This window comes from Callithrix jacchus, chromosome 14 (assembly GCF_049354715.1).
Source record: "Callithrix jacchus isolate 240 chromosome 14, calJac240_pri, whole genome shotgun sequence".
NCBI lineage: Eukaryota > Metazoa > Chordata > Mammalia > Primates > Cebidae > Callithrix > Callithrix jacchus.
In genome coordinates this window covers 52,652,050-52,677,415 of record NC_133515.1, presented here as the reverse complement: position 1 = coordinate 52,677,415, position 25,366 = coordinate 52,652,050, and the positions used below count along the sequence as shown (strand labels likewise).

Sequence of the window (25,366 nt, the reverse complement as noted above, 5' to 3'; positions counted from 1 at the left end):
TCGGACAGATCATCATAAAATTTATACAGTGTAACTAGTAAGAACTTCTAGGACCTGGCAGGGTGGCTCATGCCTGTAATCCCAACACTTTGGGAGGCCAAGGGAGGCGGATCACCTGAGGTCAGGAGTTCAAGACCAGCCTGGTCAACATGGCGAAACCCAGTATCTACTAAAATTACAAAAATTAGCCAGGTATCGTGGCACATTCCTATAAGCCCAGTTATTCGGGAGGCTGAGGCAGAAGAATCACTTGAACCCACGAGGCAGAGGTTATAGTGAGCCGAGATCATGCCACTGCACTCCAGCCTAGGCAAAAAGAACAAAACTCCATTTCAAAAAAAAAAAAAAACTTTTAGTCTAATCTGGGATTAAGTCCTGTGGTTCCACCAAACACAGTCACATGTAACCCTAAGCAAGTCACATAAACTCTCTAAACTGGTTCTCATGTGAAAAGAATGATAGAAGTACCTCCCTCAAAGAAGTGATTAAATCAGCAGCATGTAAAGCATGTAAAGTACTTATGTACCTAACACAAACTGCTCAAGAAAGTATTCTGCTTTAAAAACAAAACACATTGAGAGGCCAACACAGGTGGATCACCTGAGGTAAGGAGTTCTAGACCAGCCTGGCCAACTTGGTGAAATCCCATCTCTACTAAAAATAGAAAAATTAGCTGGGCATGGTGGCAGGCACCTGTAGTCCCAGCTACTTGGGAGGCTGAGCTAGGAGAATAACTTGAACCCAGGAGGCAGGGAGGTTGCAGTGAGCCGAGATCACGACATTACACTCCAGCCTGGGGGACAGAGCAAGACTTCATCTCAAATTTAAAAAAAGAAAAATAAAACATAACAAATAGTCTGCAAATACAGATATTGGACTAGCTGAGTTCCATCTCAATTTTGACTATTCAGGTTGACAAGTAATCTTGGCAAACTACTTATCCTTTCTGAAGTTCAACTTCTTCACCAATTAGTATTATGATACAATACTTGCTCTTGACTATCTCATATGAATCACCCATTTTGGACAATTTGATAAACTATAACCAACTAAACAAATACAGAGAATAAAATCTACAACATATAAATAGTTTAAAACAATGATGTGGCCGGGCACGGTGGCTCAAGCCTGTAATCCCAGTACTTTGGGAGGCCGAGGCGGGTGGATCACGAGGTCAAGAGATCGAGATCATCCTGGTCAACATGGTGAAACCCCGTCTCTACTAAAAATCAAAAAATTAGCTGGGCATGGTAGCGCGTGCCTGTAATCCCAGCTACTCAGGAGGCTGAGGCGAGAGAATTGCTTGAACTCAGGAGGTGGAGATTGTGGTGAGCCGAGATCGTGCCGTTGCACTCCAGCCTGGGTAACAAGAGCGAAACTCCATCTCAAAAAAAAAAATGATGTACACCGGGCTCAGTGGCTCATGCCTCTAAGCTCTAAGCTCAGCACTTCGGGAGGCTGAGGAGGGCGGATCACAAGGTCAGGAGTTCCAGACTAGCCTGGCCAACATAGTGAAACCCTATCTCTACTAAAATTATAAAAATTAGTCCTTACTCTTATCAAAAAGTCTGTGCATAACTGATATAAAGTTGTACTACCCAAATTATCTCTACCCTTTCATTTAAAACACAATTATTTGGCCAGGCATGGTGGCTCACACCTGTAATCCCAGCACTTTGGGAGGCTGAGGCAGGAGAACAGCTTGAGCACAAGAATTTGAGACTAGCCTGGGCAACAAGGCAAGACCCTGTCTCTATTAACAAACACAAACGCGCGCGCGCGCGCGCATATACACACACACACACACACACACACACACACAAAATTTGCCAGATGGTAGGGGGAAGGGAGGGATAGGGAGAGATATGGTAAAGGATACAAAATTAGTGAGATAGGAAGAATAAGTTCTAGTGCTCTATACTACTACAGGATGACTACAGTTAACAATAATACAAGATACAAGCCAGGCAGGGTGGCTCACACCTGTAATCCCAAAACTTTGGGAGGCCAAAGCAGGCCAATCACTTGAGTTCAGAAGTTCAAGACCAGCCTGGCCAACGTGGTAAAACCCTATCTCTACTAAAAATACAAAAATTAGCCAGGCTTCGTGGCACACACCTGTAGTCCCAGCTACTCGGGAAGATGTGGCAAGAGGACTGCTCAAACCCAGAAGTGGAGGCTGCAGTGAGCCAAGACCACTACACTCCAGCCTAGGCAACAGGAGAGAAACCCTGTCTCAAGAAAACAATAATGTTTGATACAGTTTCAAATAGCTAAAAGGAGGATATGAATGTTCCCAACAAATAATAAATGTATGAGATGATGGACATATTAATTATCTTGAACTGATCACTACACATTTTATGTATTGAAACATCACTAAGTACCCCACAAATATGTAAATTATTTATCAACTAAAAAAAAATTTTTAAACAAAATTTTTAAACTGGGCCCACTGGCTCATGCCTGTAATCCAAGCAATTTGGGAGGCCGAGGTGAGCAGATCACCTGAGGTCAGGAGTTCGAGTCCAGCCTGGCCAACATGGCAAAACCCCGTATCTACTAAAAATACAAAAATTAGACAGGGCACTATGGATTATGCCTGTAATCCCAGCACTTTGGGAGACCGAGGCAGGCGGATCACCTGATGTCGGGAGCTCGAGACCAACCTGACGAACACAAAGAAACCCCATTTCTACTAAAAATACAAAATTAGCAGGGCGTGGTGTGGGATGCCAGTAATCCCAGCTACTCAGGAGGATGAGGCAGAAAAATTCCTTGAACCTGGGAGGCAGAGGATGTGGTGAGCTGAGACTGCACGACTGTATTCCAGCCTGGGCAACAAGAGTGAAACTCTGTCTCAAAAAAAAGGAAAAAAAATACATACATACATACATACATATATATATATATATATATATATACATATCACACACACACTAGCCAGGTGAGGTGGCACGTGCCTATAGTCCCAGTTCCTCAGGAGGCTGAGGCATGAGAATCACTTGAATCCGGGAGGCAGAGGTTGCAGTGAGCCAAGACCACGCCACTGCACTCCATCCCAGGTGAGAGCTAGACTACGTCTCAAAAAAAATTGGCCGGGCGCAGTGGCTCACGCCTGCAATTCCAGTACTGTGACAGGCCGAGGTGGGTGGATCACAAGGTCAAGAGATTGAGACCATCCTGGTCAACATGGTGAAACCCCGTCTCTACCAAAAATACAAAAAAATTAGCTGGGCACGGTGGCACATGCCTGTAGTCCCAGCTACTCGGGAGGCCGAGGCAGGAGAATTGCCTGAACCCAGGAAGCAGAGGTTTCGGTGAGCCAAGATCATGCCATTGCACTCCAGCCTGGGTAACAAAAGCGAAACTCCGTCTCAAAAAAAAAAAAAAAAAAAAATTTTTTTTTAGGCCAGGCACAGTGGCTCACGCCTGTAATCCCAGCACTTTGGGAGGCTGAGGCAGGCGGATCACCTGTGGTCAGGAGTTCAAGACCACCCTGGCCAACATGGTGAAATCCCATCTCTATAAAAAATAATAAATAGCCAGGCGCAGTGGCTCAAGCCTGTAACCCCAGCACTTTGAGAGGCCGAGGCGGGTGGATCACAAAGTCAAGAGATCAAGACCATCCTGGTCAACATGGTGAAATCCGGTCTCTACCAAAAAATACAAATAATTAGCTGGGCATGGTGGCGCACGTCTGTAATCCCAGCTACTCAGGAGGCTGAGGCAGGAGAATTGACTGAACCCAGGAGGCGGAGGTTGCGGTGAGCCGAGATGGCACTGTTGCACTCCAGCCTGGGTAACAAGAGCGAAACTCCGTCTCAATAAATAAATAAATAGAATAAAAAATGTATATTATACTCTTACTTGCTTGCCCAGGTAACCTTCTCTACATGTGACCAGTGTATATAAATTTGACAAGAAACACAGCTTTTGGCTTTTTTAAAGAGAATGGTCTTACTATGTTGTCCAGGCTAGTCTCCAACTTTCAGCCTCAAACAATCCTATCTCAGCCTCCTACAAAGCTGACATTACAGAGGCATGCCACCACATCTGGCTGTTTTGCGATGTTGATTTAATACTGATTATCTATTTTTCAACAATAACTGGAAACACCACCCAAAAATATGCACAATTTTATCGCTTCTCTTGGTTGGCTAAATTTATGGGGAGTTGTATTGAAAGATGAATTCTGGGCACATTTTGGGAGGACTTCAACTCTGAATTTTTTTTTTTTTTTTTTTTTTGAGACAAAGTCTGGATCTGTTGCCCAGGTTGGAGTGCAGTGGCACAATCTTGGCTCACTGCAACCTCTACATTCTGGGTTCAAACAATTCTCCTGCCTTGGCCTCCTGAGTAGCTGCGATTACAGGTGCATGCCATCACACCTGGCTAATTTTTGTATTTTTACTAGAGACAGGGTTTCTCCATGTTGGTCAGGCTGGTCTCGAACTCCTGACCTCGTGATAGCCTGCCTCGGCCTCCCAAAGTGCTGGGATTACAAGCATGAGCCACCATGCCTAGCCCCAACTCTGATTTTCTAAATCAAGGTTGAACTGATGCTCATCTTTGTACAAGTTATGGGGGGCAGGGGCAGAAAGGACAGACTTTATAGGTAATTATTGCAAATGGTATCACAAGAAACACATAATCTACTTCAAGTTCTATCAAGCTCCAATGGTTCATGTTCATTATTGTGCTCCATCATAGCCATGGATAAAGATCTACAGAAAAAAAAAAAAAAAAACTTGCAATAGTGTGGTATAAACTACATATAAAATAGTTGAATTTTTTTTTTTTTTTTTGACATGGAGTTTTGCTCTTGATGCCCAGACTGGAGTGCAATGGCACAATCTCGGCTCACTGCACCCGCCCCCCGCCCCGTCTCCCAGGTTCAAGAAATTCTCCTGCCTCAGCCTCCCAGAGTAGCTGGGATGCTGGTCTTGAACTTCCAATCTCAGGTGATCTGCTCACCTCAGCTTCCCAAAGTGCCAGGATTACAGGCATGAGCAACCGCACCCAGCCATAAATGTTTTAAAAAAGGAAGCATCACTGTGAGATTACTGTTTAAAAGACAAATTTTTTTAACTGAGACTTAAAGGAAATATTAAACTAAGTATTTTTAGAGTCCACTGGCTCATACACAAATAGAAAATCCTTACTTGTTCATTAAAAAAGGTTGCTCAGATGGTGTGCATGACCAGATTTTGTGAACTTAGTTGTACTAACTGTATTTACTTAAAGGCAATAAAAGCTAAAATTTTTTTTTTTTTTTAAGACGGAGTCTTGCTGTCACACATGCTGGAATGCAGTGGGGCAATCTTGCGATCTTGGCTCACTGCAGCCTCTGCCTCCGCAATACTCCTGCCTCAGCCTCCTAGGCAGCTGGGAATGCAGGTGCATGCCACCACGCCCAGCTAATTTTTCTATTTTTTAGTAGAGACGGGGTTTCACCATGTTGGCCAGGCTGGTCTCAAACTCCTGACCTCAGGTGATCCACCCGCCTCGGCCTCCAAAAGTGCTGGGATTACAGGTGTGAGCCACTGCGTCTCGCCATAAAATTCTATATCAATTCTCCACAGTTCTCTCTATATAAATGCACTGCATTTTTCAGTGCTTCTAACCAAAGTTCTAGGGGTTTCCCAGATAATCTGCAATAAGACCTTTCATTATGATCAAGATGCCACCTCTTTTCAAAACATAAACTTCACTTTCTTTAGATGTTATATTTAAAAATTTTGAAGTTTAAAATATTTTAAAATCAGGCTGCTCTACCTATGGAGTAGCCATTCTTTTATTCCTTTACTTCCTTAATAAACTTGCTTTCTCTCACACACACACACACACACACACACACACACAATTAAATCACCAACAAAATTAAGTACTTGTTCCTCATATTACACAGCAAAGCTATTAATTTTCCAAGTTGATCATAACAATCCTAATCACGCGATTTATACCTAAAATATAAAATACAGCAAGTACTGAGGATTTCCGTTTACCTTATCATAAACCACCTGCACCAGAAATAAAAATATCTCAAAATACAAATAATCTTAAAATTCTAGGAGACTTTAGGATGACACAAATTCTAGAACCTATAGTTGGAATATATGCAAAAGCCTACTTCCACCTGTCAGGAAATAAATACGGAGTTGAAATTAAGTTAAAACCCTTCCACTTTTACTATTGCCTTTGGTCATGAAAGTGACATTCAAACACAAAGTAAAATTCAAACACAAACAGCATGGCACATTTTATAAATCAATTGTTTTAGTGAATTGTATTACAAAATTAGTCTGAAAGTCTGTCAAAATATCACAAACAGAATGCAAATCCAAAAATCCACATAAACTGTTGATAAGTGAACATTTTTTCAACAATCAATTTTTTGTAAATTGATCCCTTCTTCATCTAATTCACCTCTGCCAACTAGGCTTTTAGGCCCAGAAGTAGTTGATTTGCAATACAGCTTCTATAAGCTGAAATACCATCTTGCAAGCGTCGAGAATAAAAATAAAAACCAGAAAATATCAGTGTATCCTCTTTAATAATAAGAACTATCAGGTAAAAAGCCTTTCCTTCCAGGAGAGATGGGCCAGAACTATTCCGGGATGATGTGTGTTAAGTACAGTACTCTGCTTAACAGAATTCACCATTAAAACGGTGAATGCTACACTAAGAAGAAAATCATCAACAAATTTCATTTAAAAATAGGTATGAAGGTTCCAATCATCACTATCACAGTTCATTTTCAGCTATTTAAGGTCTGGCAGAAGTGTTTAAGACACCCACACACACTCAAGGGAGAGAAAAACCACCACCCTGCTCCCAAGGAGTTTAACGAAAATTAGCAGGTAAGAGAGGCCTCCGCAGCACGCTGAAAATCAAAGAGGGCGACCGGAAGGTCTGGACCGCGGAGGAAAGCCTCGTTCTCCGACCCCACCTCCCCACACCTTTCTGGCAGGGCGAAGGGGGCGAAGGCGACGAGGAGCTCATTACTGCCTTCATTAATTGACACCTGTAACGAGCAAACTTTCTGAGAGCCCCGAGAGCCCGGGCCCGGCCGGGCCGGAGCTCCGCGGAGGCCGCCTCTCCAGCGCCCAGGTAACTGGGCCGGGCTGGGCCTGAGGCGCCGCGGCGGCCGCGCCACCACGCACCTTCCCGGGGCGCTAGGCCCGCACGCCACCCGGCCCAGCCGTCGCTTCCCGCAGGCCGCGGCAGCCTGGGGAGGCCAGAGAGAAGCGTGAGGACCCCAAACCGTGCACCCCGACAGGCCGCCGCAGCGGCTACTTACTTTCATTTAACACCTCCACCAGGTCTGCGCAGTTCTCGCACATCGTTCGGCCGCCGCCCCCCCCTCCCCCGCTTCGGATCACACTGACTGATCCCGACCGGCGGGGGGGAGGGGAGAGAGGCAGAGGAGGGGGCCGGCCGGCCGGCGGGGCGGGGAGGCGACGAGGGCGGGCGGCGGCGGGGACGGGGCGGGGAGCAAGAGAATGGGGGAGGGGGCCAGCGGTCCCCCGAGCGGGCGGGGGAAAGGAGGGGAGCGAGGGGAGGTGCGCAGGCCGGAGGGGCGCGGAGGCGCCGGCGGCGGGGAAGGAGGGGAAGGACAGGGGGAGGGGAGAAGGGGGGAGGGGGCGGGTGAGGAGAGAAGCAGCAGAGTCACTTCACCGACCAGACGCCGCGGCCACCGCCGACGCCGTCGCCATTTTAACAGAGCGCTCGGGCTGCGCTCGGCTCTTTCCGCCCGGGCTTAAGAGCGGACGAGAGGCGCCTCGCGCTCTCATTCCTCCGCCTCCCTCCCTCCCTCTCCTCTCCTCCCCTCTACCCCCCACCGCTCCCTCCGCACATACGCCGCACGCTCCACACCCCGCCGTGGCCAGCTCGCCGCCCTCCCTTTCCTCTTCCGTCCGGCCTCCCCGCCCTCGGTCCACCCCCCTCCGCGCGCTCGCCCACCCCGCCCAGCCCGGATCTCTGTCAGCGGCCGGAAGGGAAACGCCAAGCCAGTGCGGCCGCGGGGGGAGTCCGGGTGAGTAGGAGAAGATGGCGGAGTCAGCGAACCGGTCGCGGTTGCGCGGCGTCGCCCACAGCGACCCACTCCACGGGCTCGGAGTCCCTATGAGCGCCGGGGTCACTCGCGCTGTCCTGTCCCCCGCCCCTGCTCTTCGCCATTTTTCCTCAGGGCCCGGGTCGAGGAAGTGGTGCGGATTTCTTCAGTGTTCCCTCCTCCTTCGCGCTCAGGCTTTTGGGGTGGGGGACCCGGGTTACGCCGTAGCCCTCTTTCGGGCTTAAAGGTCGCTCCCCACAGGGTCTGAGAGTGCATCAAACCCTGGGCCCAGCTTAACTGCATCGGTGATTATCGCTACTCAGCATTCCCTTGAAGGTCCTCCGTCCTTTAGCGATGAGATTCTTGACGTGACTAGAAATGGCGGGGTAGAGTGTTCGCCCGGTTTTTACGAAAGCGGGCCCATCAGCTCCACCTGAGATAGCAAATAATGCTTCTCAGCAGAAAGCGAGTAACAAGGTTTTTAAGATAAAGAACAGGTGAAGGGGGCAGTCAGCTGAAGTTTATGTTAACAAACTTAGGGGAATATTCCTCACGCTCGCGCTTAATATCTTGCTTGCTAATTTTTTTGTTCAACGTGTTTAGGAAGACATGTGACTGCAGAGAAAGATCATGTACATAATCTCTGAACGGTAACCAAAGCGACTGTCAAGGCCCTGTAGTCATTCTCTTGATAGCTTTTGCCGAGATTATGGCACGCCCATCTCTCCATGCCAGAACCACCTTATTCCAAATGCTTTACCTTTCTGCTGCTTGAAGTTGATACTGTAAACATTCTGCCCAACCTGTTTTATTTCCTACAAGCAGATAATTCTTAGGACTTTGAATTTATTCTACCATCATCCCTTCTTCCTTGTCTTTTTCACAGAACTTGGGTTTTTGCATGCGTACTTTGGATACTGAGACAGACATTCAGACATTGTCTACCCAACATACATTCTCGCCTATCCCTTTTTTCCTTGCCAGCACAACTCCAATTATTTTCATCTTTTTTTTTTTTAGACAAAGTCTCACTATCGCCCAGGTTAGACTGCAGTTGTGGGATCACAGTTCACTGCAGCCTCCACCTCCAAGGCTCAAGCAATCCTCGAACCTCGGGCTCCCAGTAGCTGGGACTACAGGTGCTCTGCACCACACTTAGCTAATTGTTTGTTTTTTGAGACGGAGTTTAGCTCTTGTTACCCAGGCTGGAGTGTAATGGCGCGATCTCGGCTCACCGCAATCTCCGCCTCCTGGGTTCAGGCAATTCTCCTCCCTCAGCCTCCTGAGTAGCTGGGATTACAGGCACCCGCCACCGTGCCCAGCTTATTTTTTGTATTTTTACTAGAGACGGGGTTTCACCATGTTGACCAGGATGGTCTCGATCTCTTGACCTCGTGATCCACCCGCCTCAGCGTCCCAAAGTGCTGGGATTACAGGCTTAAGCCACCGTGCCCGGCCAGCTAATTGATGTTTAGTAGAGACGGAGTCTTTCTATGTTGGCCAGGCTGGTCTCGAACTCCTAGCCTCAGTTGATCCTCCAGCTCCAAAATGTTGGGATAACAGGTGTGAGCCTATGTGATGGTCTCACATTTTTTTCAGATAGCAGTTGAAATCATCTTGGTGATCTAGTTTCTCTAGGGCTGGCCATATGTAATTGAGCTTTTCCCAGTGAAATATAAGCAACAATCCTGAGCAACATAGTGGGACCCCTGTCTACAAAAATTTAAAAATTATCAGCTGATGGCTCATGCCAGTAATCCCAACACTTTGGGAGGCCAAGACACATGGATTGCCTGAGGCCAGGAGTTGAACATCAGCCTGGGCAACATGGCAAAACTCCATCACCAATAAATAAGAATATTAGCTGGGTGTGGTGACGCACATCTATAATCCCAGCTACTGGGGAGGCTGAGGTGGAAGGATGACCAGAGCCCAGGAGATTGAGACAGCAGTGAGCTCTGATCATACCACTGCACTCTAGCCTGGGCGACAGAGTGAGAATCTGTCTGGAAAAAAAAGAAATGTAAGTAGAAATCTGCAGGATGGGTCTTTTGGGAAGAATTGCCCTATCCTAATACAGTAAGGGACAAATTCAGCGAACATACCCTTTAACCGTTCTTTCTACCTGAAACATGGTTTTGATACACAAAGTAATATTGATGTAATTTTTTAATTTTTGAGATGGAGTCTTGCTCTGTCGCCCAGGCTGGAGTACAGTGGCGCAATCCCGATTCACTGCAACCTCTGCCTCCCAGGTTCAAGTCTCCTGCCTCAGCCTCCCGAGTAGCTGTGACCACAGGCTCGTGCCACCACACTGAGCTAATTTTTGTATTTTTAGTAGAGACAGGGTTTCACCATGTTGGCCAGGATGGCCTTGATCTCTTGACCTCGTGATTATTGTGTTGGATTACACATGTCAGCCACAGCATGCCCAACCCTTGTAATTTTTTTTTAACAATGAAACCTTTTATCCCATTTGCTGCAGTTTCATTGTTTTAAAAATTGGATTAAACAGGCAGAGGCTCAGTGGCTCACGCCTGTAATCCCAGAACTTTGGGAGGCCAAAATGGGTGGATCACCTGAGGTAAGGCGTTCAAGACCAGCCTGACTAATATGGTGAAACCCCATCTCTACTAAAAATACAAAAAATTAGCCAGGTGTTCTGGTGGGCACCTGTAATCCCAGCTACTCTGGAGGCTGAGGCAGGAGAATAGCTTGAAACCTGAAAGTGGAGGTTGTGGTGAGCCAAGATCACGCCATTGCAAACCAGCCTAGGCAATACAGAGACTCTGTCTCAAAAAAAAAAAAAAAACAAATAAGGCACAGAAGCCAGTAAAAACGAGGTTTTTACTGCCTCCTAACTCTAGACCCTTCACCCTTGCTGATTTGGTACATACATCAAGAGGGACCTTCCTTTTTTTTTTTTTTGAGGCAGGCTTGCTCATTGCCCAGGCTGAAGTGCAGTGGTGTGATCTTGGCCCACGGCAACCTCCGCCTCCCCTGCAACCTCTGCCTCCTGGGTTCAAGTGATTCTCCTGCCTTGGCCTCCTAAGTAGCTAGGATTACTGGCATGAGCCACCATGCCTGGCTATGACGCAGAGTTTCCTATAAAATATCCCCTAAGTTCTTGTGATTCTGAATTTTCAAAACCATAATCAGCAATAATCATACTATCTTTGATGGCTTGAAGATTGATAAAGTTGACTCTTTTCGATATTTTGTTTATATGTCACCATCTAGTGGTAGAATTAATCTCTCAATAAAAATACAATCTGTGTGAAATTTCTAATTCTTCAGTTTGTAGTATGTTCCTAAAAACTTATCTGATAGTAAATAGAGGAATCATGATTATACTTTAAAAAAAACAAACTTGTCTGAAAACCAGCCCTGCATACACAATTTTGGAAAACTATTATTTCCATTGAAATGATTTGCCCTTCTCGGCATTCTGGTGGCTATTACTGAACATAGGCTTTTTTTTTTTTTTGGAGACAAAGTCTCCCTCTGTTGCCCAGCCTGGTGAGCTCTACTCACTGCATCCTTCACCACCAGGGTTCAAGTGATTCTCCTGTCTCACCTCCCCAGTAGCTGGGCACCCATCACCACGCCTGGCTAATTTTTATAGTTTTAGTAGAGGCAGGTTTTCACCATGTTGGCCAGGCTGGTTTCCAACTCCTGACCTCAAGTGATCCACCAGTCTTGACCTCCCAAAGTGCTGGGATTACAAATGTGAGTCACCACACCCAGCCTGCACATAGGCCTTTAACCTTTGTATCTTTATTGTGTGTGGAGTTTGGGGGAAAATACCAGAATTACTGTGGGATATACTCCTCCTTCACACCTACACTCCAGATACTGTTTTGTGCCACTTAGGGCCATTATTAGAAGGCAGGTATGCTATTGTATTTCCACGGCACCCAGTCGAGTTGCCTAGTTTGTACAGCAGTTTGTACATAAGCTTAGCAAATTGTTTTCTAGTTACTAAATTGCTAAAATGATTGTTACTAAACAAATTGGATTATGTCATTTTGCTGATTAAAACTCTTCAATAGACCAGGTACAGTGACTCACACCTCTAGTTCCAGCATTTGGGAGGCCAAGCTTGGCAGATCACGAGGTCAGGAGACTAAGACCATCCTAGCTAATATGGTGAAACCCCATCTCTATACTAAAAATACAAAAAATTAGCTGCATGTGGTGGCAGGTGCCTTTAGTCCCAGCTACTCAGGATGCTGAGACAAGAGAATTGCTTGAAATGGGAGGCGGAGGTTGCAGTAAGCCAAGATCATGCCACTGCACTCCAGCCTGGGTGACAGAGTGAGACTCTGTCTCAAAAAAAAAAACAGCATATAAGGAAATATTAGGGAAAAAAGCCCATGCATACTTAAAAAAAAAAAAAACTTCAATAATTTTCTGTTGCATTTAGAATAAACTCTTTACTTGGGTCTTCCTCAGCTTACCTGTCTACTCTTTTTTTTTTTGAGATGGAGTTGCCCAGACTCGAGTGCAGGTGGTATGATCTTGGCTCAGTGCAGCCTCTGCCCCCGGGGTTCAAGCAATTCTCCTGCCTCAGCTTCCCCAGGCTGGGACTACAGGAATTCACCACTACCCCTGGCTGATCTCGTATTTTTAGTAGAGGTGGGGTTTCACTATGTTGGCCAGGCTAGTCTCAAACTCCTGACCTCGTGATCTGCCCGCCTCAGCCTCTCAAAGTGCTGGGATTACAGACATGCGCCACCTTACCCAGCTAAAATTTCTTTTTCTTTAAGCCATTTTAGCTGGGCTTGGTGGCTCACGCCTATAATCCCAGCACTTCGGGAGGCTGAGGTGGGTGGATCACCAGGTGTGAGCTACCACACCTGGCTAATTTTTTGTATATTTAGTAGACACGAGGTTTCACTGTGATGGCAAGGCTGGTTTCAAGCTCCTGACCTCAGGTGAGCTGCCAGCCTTGGCCTCTCAAAGTGCTGGGATTACAGGTGAGAACCACGGCACCTGGCCTGATACAGATAATCTTTTAATAATTATTTGTATCTGTCAAGGCTGCGGTGAGCCATGATCTAGCCACTGCACACCAGCCTGGGAGAGTGAGACCCTGTCTCAAAAGAACATGCAGAACAACTGCTATAGATGAGCAGTACTAGGATGTGTTAAAGACACAATCTGATCCTTAAAGAATTTTTTTAAGTATCCCTTGCTTCCTAGGTTTTTTTTCTTTAAAAACTTACATGGTGGCCGGGCGCCGTGGCTCAAGCCTGTAATCCGGCACTTTGGGAGGCCCAGGCAGGTGGATCATAAGGTCAAGAGATCGAGACCATCCTGGTCAACAAGGTGAAACCCTGTCTCTACTAAAAATACAAAAAATTAGCTGGGCCTGGTGGCACATGCCTGTAATCCCAGCTACTCAGGAGGCTGAGGCAGGAGAATTGCCTGAACCCAGGAGGCAGAGGTTGCAGTGAGCCAAGATCGTGCCATTGCACTCCAGCCTGGGTAACAAGAGCGAAACTCCGTCTCAAAAAAAAAAAAAAAAACTTACATGATGCGGCTGGGCGTGGTGGCTCATGCCTGTAATCCAAACACTTTGGAGGCCAAGGTGGGCGGATGACCTGAGGTCGGGAGTTCAAGACCAGCCTGACCAACATGGTGAAACCCCATGTCTTTAAAAAAAAAGACTTACATGATGCTTAAAGTACTTTGATAATTTAGAAAATTATTGTTATAAATGGTCATTGCTTCTTAATCATCTACATCAGGGCTGAACAAACAACCTCTTTTTTTTTTTTTTTTTGAGACAAAGTCCCGATCTGTTGCCCAGACTGGAGTGCAGTAGCATGATCTCTGCTCACTGTAACCTCCACCTCCTGGGCTCAAGCACTTCTGATTCAGCACGCCACCACCCCCATCTAATCTTTGTAGATTTTGTAGAGCTGGGGTTTCACCATGTTTCCCTGACTGGTCTCAAACTCGAGCTCAGGTGACCTGCCTGCCTCAGCCTTCCAAAGTGCTGGGATTACAGGTGTGAGCCACCATGCCCAGCTCATACAGACTTTTTGTATAAAGTGCAGATAGTAAAGATTTTTTGCTTTACACATAATATGGGCCTCTTATTACAACTACTCCGTTAGCGCAAAAGCAGCTATAGATAATAGGGGGGAATAGCTATGTTTCAATAAAACTTTATTTATGGACTTTGATGTTTGTATAATTTTCATGTGTCATAAATATTTTTCTTAATTTTATTCAACAATTTAAAATGTTAAAACCATTTTTAGCCCACAAGCCACACAAAGCATATAGCAGCCCAGAAATAGCCTATGGTCTGTAATTTACCAACCCCTTATTCTACTTCAATTGCTTCACAGATAAGGCACAGAGGTCAGCCCATCAGTCTTCTATCTGCCTTGAATACATATGCTGTCTGGAGTAGCACATGTCAAGGCATTGAAGATGGCAGAATGGAAAGAAAAGTCCTGGGTCGCTGGTGGCATTCTTAATTGACTCAGTGCCATCAACAGCCTTTTTTTGTTTGTTTGTTTTTTGTTTTTCGTTTTGAGACGGAGTTTCGCTCTTGTTACCCAGGCTGGAGTGCAATGGCGCCATCTCGGCTCACCGCAACCTCTGCCTCCTGGGTTCAAGCAATTCTCCTGCCTCAGCCTCCCGGGTAGCTGGGACTCCAGGCGCACACCACCATGCCCAGCTTATTTTTGTATTTTTAGTAGAGATGGGGTTTCACCAGGATGGTCTCGATCTCTTGATCTCGTGATCCACCTTCCTTGGCCTCCCAAAGTGCTGAAATTATAGGCATAAGCCACCGCGCCTGTCCAACTGCCTTCTTATTGCTGTGTAAGGCTTTTGGATATTTAAGAAAAATAAAACCCAAAAGCCAATGTTGGTTTTTTGCAGCCCAATGGAGTAATGAGAGTAGTGTAGTAAGCATAATAACGCCTCTTCCAGGCGGGGAGCGGTGGCTCATGCCTGTAATCTCAGCACTTTGGGATGCAGAGGCAAGTGGATCACGAGGTCAAGAGATCGAGATCAAGACCATCTTGGCCAAGATAGTGAAACCCTGTCTCTGCTAAAAAATAAAAAAATAAGCTGGGCATGGTGGTGCATACCTGTAGTCCCAGCTACTCAGGAGGCTGAGGCAGGAGAATCACTTCAACTTGGGTGGTGGAGGTTGCAGTGAGCTCAGATGGTGCCACTGCACACCAGCCTGATGACAGCATGAGACTCCCTCGCAAAAAAATGAAATAACGCCTCTTCCTCACACCAAACGTCCATGTCCTAATCCCCAGAATCTGTGGGTACTTCACATAGCCAAAGGGACTTTGCCAATGTAAATATAAGAACCTGGCCGGGCGCGGTGGCTCAAGCCTGTAATCCCAGCACTTTGGGAGGCCGAGGCGGGTGGATCATGAGGTCAAGAGATCAAGACCATCCTGGTCAACATGGTGAGACCCCATCTCTACTAAAAAATACAAAAACTTAGCTGGGCATGGTGGCGCATGCCTGGAATCCCAGCTACTCAGGAGGCTGAGGCAGAATTGCCTGAACCCAGGAGGCGGAGGTTGCGGTGAGCTGAGATCCGCCATTGCACTCCAGCCTGGGTAAACGAGTGAAACTCCGTCTCAAAAAAAAATAAAAAAAGAACCTTGAGATGAGAAAGAGTATCCTGGATTATGCAGTTAAACCCAATTAATTACATGGCAGCTTAAAAGCAGCAAATCTTTTCCAGCTTTGTTCAGAGGAGCTATGACTACACAACGCCAAAGATGCAGTGTTGCTGGCTTTGAAGGTGGAGGAAGCGGACTAGGACTCAAGAAATGTGGTTGGTCTCCAGAAGCTGAAAAAGACAAGAAAATAGATTATTCCCTTTAACCTCCAGAAAAGAACACAGCACTGCTGACTGACTGATTTAGCCCACTGAGACCCATTGTGGACTGCTTGCTTACAGAATTATAAAATAAGTGGGTTTATGGTAATTATAACAGCATAGAAAATTAATACAGGTAGCATGCAGAAATAGGGAACAGCATATGCAAAATCCCTCAGACAGAAAATAACTGCTGTTTCTAGGAACAAAAAACAAGCAAGTGTGTAGTCATAATAACCAGCAAGGAAGAAGGGGGCCCTGCTGGTGGAGAACAATTGTTTTGAGATACCACTATGGCTCACGCCTATAATCCCAGCACTTTGGGAGGCCGAGGCGGGTGGATCACGAGGTCAAGAGATCGAGACCATCCTGGTCAACAAGGTGAAACCCCATCTCTACTAAAAATACAAAAATTAGGCATGGTGGTGCACACCTATAGTCCCAGCTACTCAGGAAGCTGAGGCAGGAGAATTGCTTGAACCCAGGAGGCGGAGGTTGCGGTGAGCCGAGATCGTGCCATTGCACTCCAGCCTGGGTAACGAATGAAATTCCGTCTCAAAAAAAAAAAAAAGACCACTAACTGCAGACAACTCACTGGCACGACTACCTTGCTCCCCACATAGCCCCAGCAGCGTGACCTCATTATACACATAGCCCCCTCTAGCCCCTGCCTCTTTGCAGACAGCCCCTTCTCTACTGTGATGCCTCTTGCACCCTTGCAACATACCTTTTATACTTTCTTTTTTTGAGACGGAGATTGCTCTGTCACCAGGTTGGAGTGCAGTGGCATGATCTCGGCTCACTGCAACCTCTGCCTCCTGAGTTCAGGTGATTTCCCGTGCCTCAGCCTCCTGAGTAGCTGAGACAACAGGCACGCACCATCATGGCCAGCTAATTATTTGTATTTTAGTAGAGACAGGGTTTTTCACCAGTTTGGCCAGGATGGTCTTGATCTTTTGACCTAGTGATCCACCCGTCTCGGCCTCTCAAAGTGCCAGGATTACAGGCGTAAGCCACTGTGCCCAGCCTCTATACTTTTCTCTAATACGTCTGCCTTTCTTTACCTACGACTGTCTTGGAAAACTCCTTTACTGCCCATGACACTGGCCCTAGCCAATTCACACCCACGACATTTTGGTGGCCATATGGGGAGTGATTGGGGACTACTCCCCTCCTCTCTCTTATTCCTCCAACTCCCAATTTCTCAGTGTACAGAATCCAAGAGGGACAATTGAAGGTCCCTGGCCAGGGCCACTCCTCAGCAGATCAGAATGTTCCAGTGGGAAGACATCTGACCACCACTGCCCAATCGAGTGAGAGGTTCAGAGTTGGCTTCTGGTAGACAAACTCTAGTGTCCATCCCTCTGGCAATTGATGGCAACTGGCCAGGGCCCCTCCCTGGTTGTAACGTGAAGGCCAGGGAGTGAACAAGTTTGGCTGCCTTGCCCAGAAAGGAAGAAGGCTCCCATCTTGTCTGGTCAAAAGTCCCCAATCGGCCAGGCATGATGGCTCACGCCTGGAATCCCAGCACTTTGGGAGGCTGAGGCAGGCAGATCACCTGAGGTCAGGAGTTCGAGACCAGCCTGGCTAACATGGTGAAACCCTGTTACTAAAAATACAAAAAATTAGCTGGGTGCGGTGGCGTGCACCTGTAATCCCAGCTACTCGGGAGGCAGAGGCAGGAGAATTGCTTGAAACCAGGAGACAGAGATTGCAGTGAGCCGAGATTGTGCCATTGCACTCCAGCTTGGGCAACAAGAGCAGAACAAAAAAAGAACTGTCACTCTGTAGCTCAGTTGGCAGTGGAACCTCAAGCAGGGCAAGCCTGTACACATTTTGGGGAATTCACACCCTAGTTCTCCCATGAAGACAGCCAGCCATCCTGCTCCAGGTATCTTAAGTCACGTGATCCCAAAAAGTACCAGGACTGAGAGTCTTCCCTCAACTGTTTCCCCTCATACCTGGATTAAGCACCCAGCATAATTCGTACCTGGACTAATCTGGGATCACTCACTGTTACAGTGAACCCCAAGGTTCTCTTCAAAGAATCAGTATGTCACCTTCTTTGATCTAGGTCACCCCTGGCTACCTGCTCTGACACGCCCATAAACATCCTTGCCAAAACACCCACTGTGCCACTCCAGCTTGGATCCCTGCTCTCTTTAAAATAGCCAATTGGGATTAATCTAGCTTGTTTGGTCTAACCCTAGCCAATAAGGGAACAACACAGCAATAAGGATGACCCCCCCCCCCTTCCTTATCTAAGTTTGGGGCCACCACTGCTCCATCCATGAGCCACACCCTTCTATAGAAGTGAACTGCCATGCTGAGAGGATTTATCTTTGACTGCTATTTCTTTTGTGGCACCGAAATTTTATTTATAACACCCACTGTTCATCCAGTGTAAAGCCCTAGCACAAGGAGATCCTTTCCAGCAGGTGGAACACCCCTTTGAAAAATACATCTCGGCTGGGCGTGGTGGCTCACACCTGTAATCCCAGCACTTTGGGAGGCCGAGGCGGGCGGATCATGAGGTCAAGAGATTGAGAACATCCTGGCCATCACAGTGAAACCCCGTCTCTTAAAAAAAAAAAAAAAATGCATCTCTCAGTCAGCCACAGTGGTTCACGCCTATAATCCTAGCACTTTGGGACGCCAAAGCAGGCAGACTGCCTGAGGTCAGGAGTATGAGACCAGCCTAACCAACATGGTGAAACCCTATCTCTACTAAAAGTACAAAAATTAGCAGGGTGTGGTGGTACTCACCTGTAGTCTCAGCTACTCGGGAGGCTGAGGCAGCAGAATCACTTGAACCTGGGAGGCAGAGGTTGCCACTGCACTCCAGCCTGGTCAAAGAAAGAGTGAGACTCTGTCTGAAAAATAAATAAAATATTGAGGATAGCCGGGTGTGGTGGCTTATGCTATGATTCCAGCACTTTGGGGGGCCAAGGCAGGTAGATTACTTGAGGTCAGGAGTTTGAGACCAGCCTGGCCAACATGGTGAAACCCCATCTCTACTAAAAATAGAAAATTTATCTGGTTGTGGTGACAGGTGCCTGTAATCCCAGCTACTGAGGAGGCTGAGGCAGGAGAATTGATTGAAGCTGGGATGAAAAAAAAAAAAAGAAAAAAGAACCTGGGAGGTGGTGGTTTCAGTGAGCCGAGACTGCGCCATTGCACTTCAGCCTGGGTAACAAGAGTGGAACTCCGTCTCAAAAAACAAGGGGGTGGGATAAATTTGACATTCAGACTCTCAAAAAGAAATGTCCTTTTTTCTTGTGTAATATAGCATGGCCCCTATGCAGAAAATCGTCAAATAAACTCCTCATTCTTTTTTTTTTTTTTTTTTGAGACAGTCTTGCTCTGTTGCCCAGGCTGGAGTGCAACAATTCAATCTCGGCTGACTGCAACCTCTGCCTCCCAGGTTCAAGTGATTCTCCCGCCTCAGCCTCCTGAGTAGCTGGGATTGCAGGCATGTGCTACCACATCCAGCTAACTTTTGTATTTTTAGTAGAGATGGGGTTTCACCACATTGGCCTAGCTGGTCAAACTCCTGACCTCAGGTCATCTGCCCGCCTTGGCCTCCCAAAGTGCTGGGATTACAAATGTGAGCCACTGTGCCCAGCCTATCTCCTCTTTCTTATATAAATGAGAGCAGAATAAGGAGGACAAGACTAAAGAGAAAGAAAAACACTGGGACAGGCTGGGCACAGTGGCTCATGCCTGTAATCCCAGCACTTTGGGAGGCCAAGGCAGGTAGATTGCTTCACTCCAGGAGTTCAAAGCCTAGCCTGGGCAACATGGCCAAACCCCCGTCTCTACAAGATAATACAAAAATCTGCCAGATGCAGTGGCTCGTGCCTGTAATCCCAGCACTTTGAGAGGCTGAGGTGGGCAGATCACAAGGTCAGGAGTTGGAGACCAGCCTGGCCAATATGGTGAAACCCCATCTTTCCTAAAAATACAAAAATTAGCTGGGCATGGTGGCAGGTGCCTGTAATCCCAGCTAATGGGAAGGCGGAGACAGGAAAATCGTTTGAACCTGGGAGCCAGAGGTTGCAGTGAGCTGAGATTGTGCCATTACACTCCAGCCTGGATGACAAGAATAAAACTGTCTCAAAAATAAAATAAAATACAAAATTAGCCAAGTGTAGTGGTGGTACACCTGTAGAATCACCTGAGTCTGAGAGGCAGAGGTTGCTGAGAACCAAAATTGTGCCACTGCACTCCAGCCTTGGTGACAGAGTAAGACCCTGTCTCAAAACACACACACACACACACAGCCAAGAGGTAGGCTCAACTGTTGGCTGCTTTAGAACCCCCTGACCCCCTCCAGTGTGCTTTAAGGACACTCCTCCAGATAACTGCCATTGGTGCGGGAAGGCAGGCCACTGGAAGGAAGTCAAACTGCACCAGTGGAATAAATGAGAAAAAGCCCCATATGGCTTACACCCTCTGCCACAAGCTCAGCCACTGAAAACAGGACTTCCCTGAGAGCCAAAAGCCCCCCAGAACAGAATCCCAACCCCCCAATGGCATTGAGCTCAAGAGGCCCTCTGCTCCAGCTGGCTTGCAAATTAGGCATCATCATCAACAGGACAAAACCAAGACAACTCTGGAAATAGTAAATAAAATTATAAATTGCCCTTTGGATTCAATAACTGCCTACTCTGAGGCCAGGTGTGGTGGCTCACACCTGTAATCCCAGCACTTTGAGAGGCCAAGGTGGGTGGATCACGAGGTCAAGAGTTCAAGAGCAGCCTGGCCAAGATGGTGAAACCCTCTCTACTAAAAACACAAAAAAATTAGCCAACGAGGTGGCAGGCGCCTGTAATCCTAGCTACTCGGGTGGCTGAGGCAGGAGAATTGCTTGAACCTGGGTGGCAGAGGTTGCAGTGAGCTGGGATTGCACCACTGCACACCAGCCTGGGCAATAGAGTAAGACTCCGTCTCAAAAAAAAAAAAAAAAAAAAAAAAAAATGCCTACTCTGTACTAATCTGCTCCAAGCAACTCTTCTCCAAATCCTGTCGGGTAACTGGCAAATGGCACCCCTCCCTCCAAAAAACAAATTCACACCCCTTTACTTAAGTGATCAATTACCATTCTCCCACCAGTGTCTGAAAATGTCTAAATACCCCACATCCCTTTGGGGCAAGGATGGGTGCCTGCTTAATATTTACCCATTCTCTGAATTCATCTTCCCCAAAAGATTCTTCATCCCCAACCTGCTGGGATACAGGACTGAGCTACCTTGCCCAGCACACATTTCTCTCTAATAGCTCTGTTTCTCCCAGGAGAGCTACCTAAATCTTTAACCAATAACTTCAATGTAGATAACTCTACCTCAGGAGTTTAAAATAGCCCACACTTATTCAAACAAGCCCTGGCAAGAAATCTAACCAACCAATTTTTTAAAGAGAGGTAACTGCCACACTATAAAGGTTGTAAAGGTAGAGGTATTTTTGGTAAGGAAGGTTATGAAAAGGAGATTTATATGACAAAGGATCTTACATGGTAAATTCTTGTCCTAAAATAAAATGACTGGTTGTTTTAAAAGAAGGATATAGGCCAGGCGCGGTGGCTCAAACCTGTAATCCCAGCCCTTTAGGAGGCCAAGGCGGGTGGATCATGAGGTCAAGAGATAGAGGCCAGGCCGGGCGCGGTGGCTCAAGCCTGTAATCCCAGCACTTTGGGAGGCCGAGGCGGGTGGATCACAAGGTCAAGAGATCAAGACCATCCTTGTCATAGCTCTACTAAAAAAATTACAAAAAATTAGCTGGGCATGGTGGCGCGTGCCTGTAATCCCAGTTATTCAGGAGGCTGAGGCAGGAAAATTGCCTGAACCCAGGAGGCGGAGGTTGCGGTGAGCCGAGATCGAGCCATTGCACTCCAGCCTGGGTAACAAGAGCAAAACTCCATTTCAAAAAAAAAAAAAAAAAAAAAAGAGATAGAGACCATCCTGGTCAACATGGTGAAACCCCGTCTCTACTAAAAATACAAAATAATAATAATAATAATAATTAGCTGGGCTTGGTGGTGCATGCCTGTAATCACAGGTACTCAGGAGGCTGAGGGAGGAGAATTGCCTGAACCCAGGAGGCGGAGGTTGCAGTGAGCCGAGATCGCGCCGTTGCACTCCAGCCTGAGTAACAAGAGGGAAACTCTGTCTCAAAAAAATAATAAATAATAAAATTTAAAAAAGAAGGATATTGAGGACAAGTGAAAGTCCAAGAGTGTTGTAAATTGTCTAAGTCATGAGAAAATTCATGAAAGATTTATAAAAGGGATGTTGTATGTAATTAAGGCATAATAATTGCTGTAAAATTAGTTCCCTATGCTGTGTCTAATTAAATTCAAATACTTTTTCATTGAGTTCAATTTCCAGGTTATCTAAATGAACTTCCAATAAGGAAAAATAGCCACACTGCAAAAGGTTTTTCTTTGCCTTTTTGGTAACTGGCTTAAGAAACAAAATTTTTATCTTCAAAGTGCCAGGATTACAGGCATGAGCCATAGCGCCTGACCTGGCTAATTTTTGTATTTTTAGTAGAGACAGGATTTCACCATGTTGGTCAGGCTGATCTCAAACTCCTGACCTTGTGATCTGCCTACCTCAGCCTCCCCAAGTGCTGGGGTTACTGGCATGAGCCACTGCTCCTGGCCAATTTTTTTTTTTTTTTTTTTTTGTGACAACTTCTTAACATTCTTGGAGTAGCTCCTGGCCAATATTTATCTTCTAGAATTCAACAACAGTTTTTACCTTCAAATGACGCTGCACATGGGATATTAGTATCTCCCCAGTGATGCCTGCTACCTTTACAAATCTCCCCCAGATTCAGTTGAACACAAGTTTCACTTTGAAATGCTCCCCTTCTCAGATGAGTCCCTTCCTCTGGCAAAATCCAATATCCTAAGTCCCACAATCAGGAATAATAACCCACAGGGTCTCCTAACAGACCAGCAATAATAGGTAGGCCCACTGCTATGTCCAGGTTCAGCAGGAAGTAATTGGAAGATGAGATCTCCACCCCAATGCCAGACATTTGTCACTGTACTTGGGGTGGGGTGTATAGTCCTGATAAGAAAACAACAATGAGGAAGGGGCATGGGTTAGGTCTGGGAGAACAGTTCTGAGAGACCACTAAGCCCAAACAACCCACTAGCACAACTACCTTGCTCCACACATAGAGCCCCAGTGGCATGACCTCATTCCACATGTAGCCCGCTCCAGCAAGACCCTGTAAAGCTTCCTCTAGCCCTTGCCTCTTTGCAGACAACCCCTTCTTTGCTGTGCTGACCATTGCACCCTTGCCATGTATCTTCATACTTTCGCTAATACATCTGCCCATAATCCAAACACTTTGGAGGCCAAGGCAGGTGGATCACCTGAAGTTGGGAGTTCAAGACCAGCCTAACCAAGATGGTGAAACCCTGTCTTTAAAAAAAAAAAAAATCTGCCTCACTTTTCTGTGTGTGTGCGTGTGTGTGACGGAGTCTTACTCTGTTGCCCAGGCTAGAGTGCAATGGCGCAATCTTGGCTCACTGCAATCTCCACCTCCAGGGTTCAAGCGATTCTCCTGTCTTAGCCTCCCGAGTAGCTGGAATTACAGGCACCTGCCACCATACCCAGCTACTTTTTCTATTTTTAACAGAGACAGGATTTCACTATCTTGGCCAGACTGGTCTCGAACTCCTGACCTTGTGATCCACCCATCTCAGCCTCTCAAAGTGCTGAGATTACAGGCATGAGCCACTGTGCTTGGCCACATTTGCTTTCTTTACCTACGCCTATCTTGGTAAATGCCTTTACTGCCCATGACACTGGCTCCAGCCTGTCACACTTGCAAGAGCCAGCATGGGCCAGGCATGGTGGCTCACGCCTGTAATCCCAGCACTTTGGGAGGCCGAGGCGGGTGGATCACAAGAGATCGAGACCATCCTGGTCAACATGGTGAAACCCTGTCTCTACTAAAAATACAAAAAATTAGCTCGGCATGGGGCGTGTGCCTGTAATCCCAGCTACTCAGGAGGCTGAAGCAGAAGAATTGCCTGAACCCAGGAGGCGGAGGTTGCGGTGAGCCAAGATCGCGCCACTGCACTCCAGCCTGGGTAACGAGCGAAATTCTGTCTCGGATAAAAAAAAAAAAAGCTAGCATGACTAGAATGTGGTTGACAGAAAAGACCTCAGCCAGACTTTAGAGAGTACAAAAAGTTTCCTAAAATTTTCGCCTATATCATACAAGCAATTGGAAACTTTTAAGTCTGGAAGCAGCAAAATCAGATTTGTGTTTTATTATTTTTGAGACTGAGTTTCACTCTGTCCTCCAGGCCGGAGTGCAGTGGCAACCTCTTCCTCCTGGATTCAGGTGATTCTCCTGCCTCAGCTTCCCGAGTAGCTGGGATTGCAGTCACATGCCACCATGCCCTGCTAATTTTTTTTGTATTTTTAGTAGAGGTAGGGTTTCACTATGTTGGCCAGGCTGGTTTTGAACTCCTGACCTCAGGTGATCCACCCACCTTGGCCTCCCAAAGTGCTAGGATTACTGGTGTGAACAACTGCACCCACCCAGGTATTTTAAAATATTGTGACTAATCTGCAGAGTGTGGGTTGGAAGTAGGACTACTGGAGGGCCAATAATATTAGTCCAGAAACATAATGATAGTTTGGACTAGGATAACTGGAAAGAAATAGAGAAAAGAGGTCAACTCTAAGGATTTTTTAGAGGAGAAAGGAAAAAGACTTAGTTGATGAGTATCAAGAGAGGAAAAAATGGTATCAGGGCTGGCTCCAGATTTGTGATATGCACAGGTGAGTAAATATGCGCATTCACTAAGTGCCCATAAACTGGTGCCTTTAGCAAAGATAGAGATCACTTAAAGGAGCACCAAAGGGAGATGAGGTTAAGATGAGGAGTACTATTTTGGAAGTGTTCAGTTTGAGGTACCTGTGAGATTACTATAAGGAGTTGTTGATTACGCAGCTGTTTTTGAATTTAAAGCTCAGAGAAAAGATCTGGACTGGAAAGGCAAATATGAAAACAATCCTTGTATATGGTCTATTTTATTTTGGAAGTGTTCAATTTGAGGTGCCCGTGAGATTATTGAAAGGAGTTGAGTAGGCAGCTGTTTTTGAATTTAAAAGTCAGGGTCGGGTGTGGTGGCTCACGCTTGTAATCCTAGCCTTTGGGAGGTCAAGGCAAGCGGATCACGAGGTCAAGAGAGCAATACCATCCTGACTAACATGGTGAAATCCCATCTCTACTAAAAATACAAAAATTGGCGGGCAGCTGTAATCCCAGCTACTGGGGAGGCTAAGCTGGGAAAATTGCTTGAACCCGAGAGGCAAAGATTGCAGTGAGCCGAGATCATACCATTGCACTCCAGCCTGGGTGACACAGGACTCCGTCTCAAAAAAGAAAAAATTAACCTGCCAAAA

At 46.5% G+C, this 25,366-nt stretch overlaps 1 protein-coding gene across 10 annotated transcripts in view; it reads right to left on the bottom strand.

Moving 5' to 3' along the window:
• USP34 (ubiquitin specific peptidase 34) overlaps positions 1-7,936 on the bottom strand; it is a 282,857-nt gene extending 274,921 nt beyond the window's left edge. For 8 of the 10 annotated variants that reach the window (XM_054244928.2, XM_054244930.2, XM_054244931.2 and 5 more), the window contains exon 1: positions 7,304-7,936. In XM_054244928.2, the coding sequence (XP_054100903.2) occupies positions 7,304-7,346 (43 nt within the window). In that variant the 5' untranslated portion in view covers positions 7,347-7,936. The remainder of the gene's footprint in view (positions 1-7,303) is intronic. The other 2 variants (XM_078349248.1, XM_078349250.1) reach the window with 1 other exon arrangement.
• Positions 7,937-25,366: the final 17,430 nt, after the last annotated feature.